General features: G+C 31.4%; 1 protein-coding gene across 3 annotated transcripts in view; it reads left to right on the forward strand.

The window, feature by feature from the left end:
- Nucleotides 1-344: 344 nt before the first annotated feature.
- Nucleotides 345-1,267, forward strand: part of LOC117169023 (syntaxin-17) — a 21,507-nt gene continuing 20,584 nt past the window's right edge. For 2 of the 3 annotated variants that reach the window (XR_004466601.1, XM_033355079.1), the window contains exons 1-2: nucleotides 345-748; nucleotides 841-1,036. Coding sequence is in view for 2 of the 3 variants with exons in the window: in XM_033355079.1 (XP_033210970.1) it covers nucleotides 620-748; nucleotides 841-1,036 (325 nt within the window). In the remaining variant the exon portion in view is untranslated. Of the gene's footprint in view, nucleotides 753-840; nucleotides 1,037-1,267 lie in introns of all 3 variants that reach the window. The other variant, XM_033355080.1, reaches the window with a different exon arrangement.

Consider the following 1,267-nt stretch of genomic DNA (forward strand, 5'->3'; position numbering starts at 1 on the left):
TTATTAAAAAATGTATGATATAACATTTATCAGTGCAGTAATAAATTGTTCTTAATTCATTTTTGGTAATTTTAGTAATTTTATTTTAAGTGACATTGTCGGAAATAAACAAACTTTTAATTTTAAGACACGACAGAGACGAGATTAATCATTGGGAATGATTTATTTCTCTTAATTCAGAATTCATAACCTCTTTCTTTTTTATTATAATTGATTTATTTCTTATAAATATTAAATCTGAATATTTATATAATTCAAACTCAGCGCGCAAACAGTGACCAATCGGGTTGGCGGTGCCTGGTCTGCGCGACGCAAGCGCAGTTTAAAAAGTCCCTAATAGTATCGCCAAACGCTTGTATGTAGCAGTAGTTACCAATAAATGATTGTCTAACTTTTTTTTATAATACTTTTTTTTAAACAAAATAACAGTGTTTTTGCTACATAAATGCTTCCGACATTATCAATTGAGTGTTATAGATTTCAAGTTTTAAAAGCTTGAAACAGAAGTGATAATAATGCACGCTCCACAAAATTGGTCGCTGTCGAGTTGTGATGATAATATTGGCAATTGAGTCTGTTTCTAGTGCGTCGTAACATTAGATTCTATTGTATAAAAATAATGTCTGCTGAAGAAGTTTTAATTGGACAACCTATTAAACGTTTAGAAATTGCAATCGGCAAATTCAACGATGTCGCTATTCCATATCATTTGGAACTGCTTAAAAGACATAAAGACAACGTCAAAAGGGTAAGTAAGTACCTAAGTATATACGATTATTTTGCTCATAAACGTGATGCATAATAATTCGTTTTGAATAGAGCGTAATATTTCTTATTCAGTTTCAGATGAACCAAAACTGGGGTAAGGTTTATAAAGAGCAAATAAACGCTATGCGAGTAGTGAAACAGTTAAAGCAATTGGTATATGAAATGGATATGTTAAGAAGTCAAGTATTGGATAGAGATATATTTACTTTTGATAAACTTACAAAAAAGGCCAGAAACGACGCTATTGCTGCCATTGGCGAATACTTGGGTAAATATTCTCATGGTTGACTATTTAAGAACAATTTGAAATCCTGTAAAAAGAGTTACACTTTTTTCCCAAGTAGCAAAAGTACGCCTTTATAGGGCGAATGCTCCTCACCACAATAAAAAAATTTTCACCTTAAGGGCATGTGACACAGCTAAATACCTATATTACCGACCACAGTTTTTCAGTTCACTGAATGTTTTTTTGAACCTAAGAACTTTTTTTGTAAGTAAA

Source organism: Belonocnema kinseyi, chromosome 3 (assembly GCF_010883055.1).
Source record: "Belonocnema kinseyi isolate 2016_QV_RU_SX_M_011 chromosome 3, B_treatae_v1, whole genome shotgun sequence".
In the NCBI taxonomy this organism is placed as follows: domain Eukaryota; kingdom Metazoa; phylum Arthropoda; class Insecta; order Hymenoptera; family Cynipidae; genus Belonocnema; species Belonocnema kinseyi.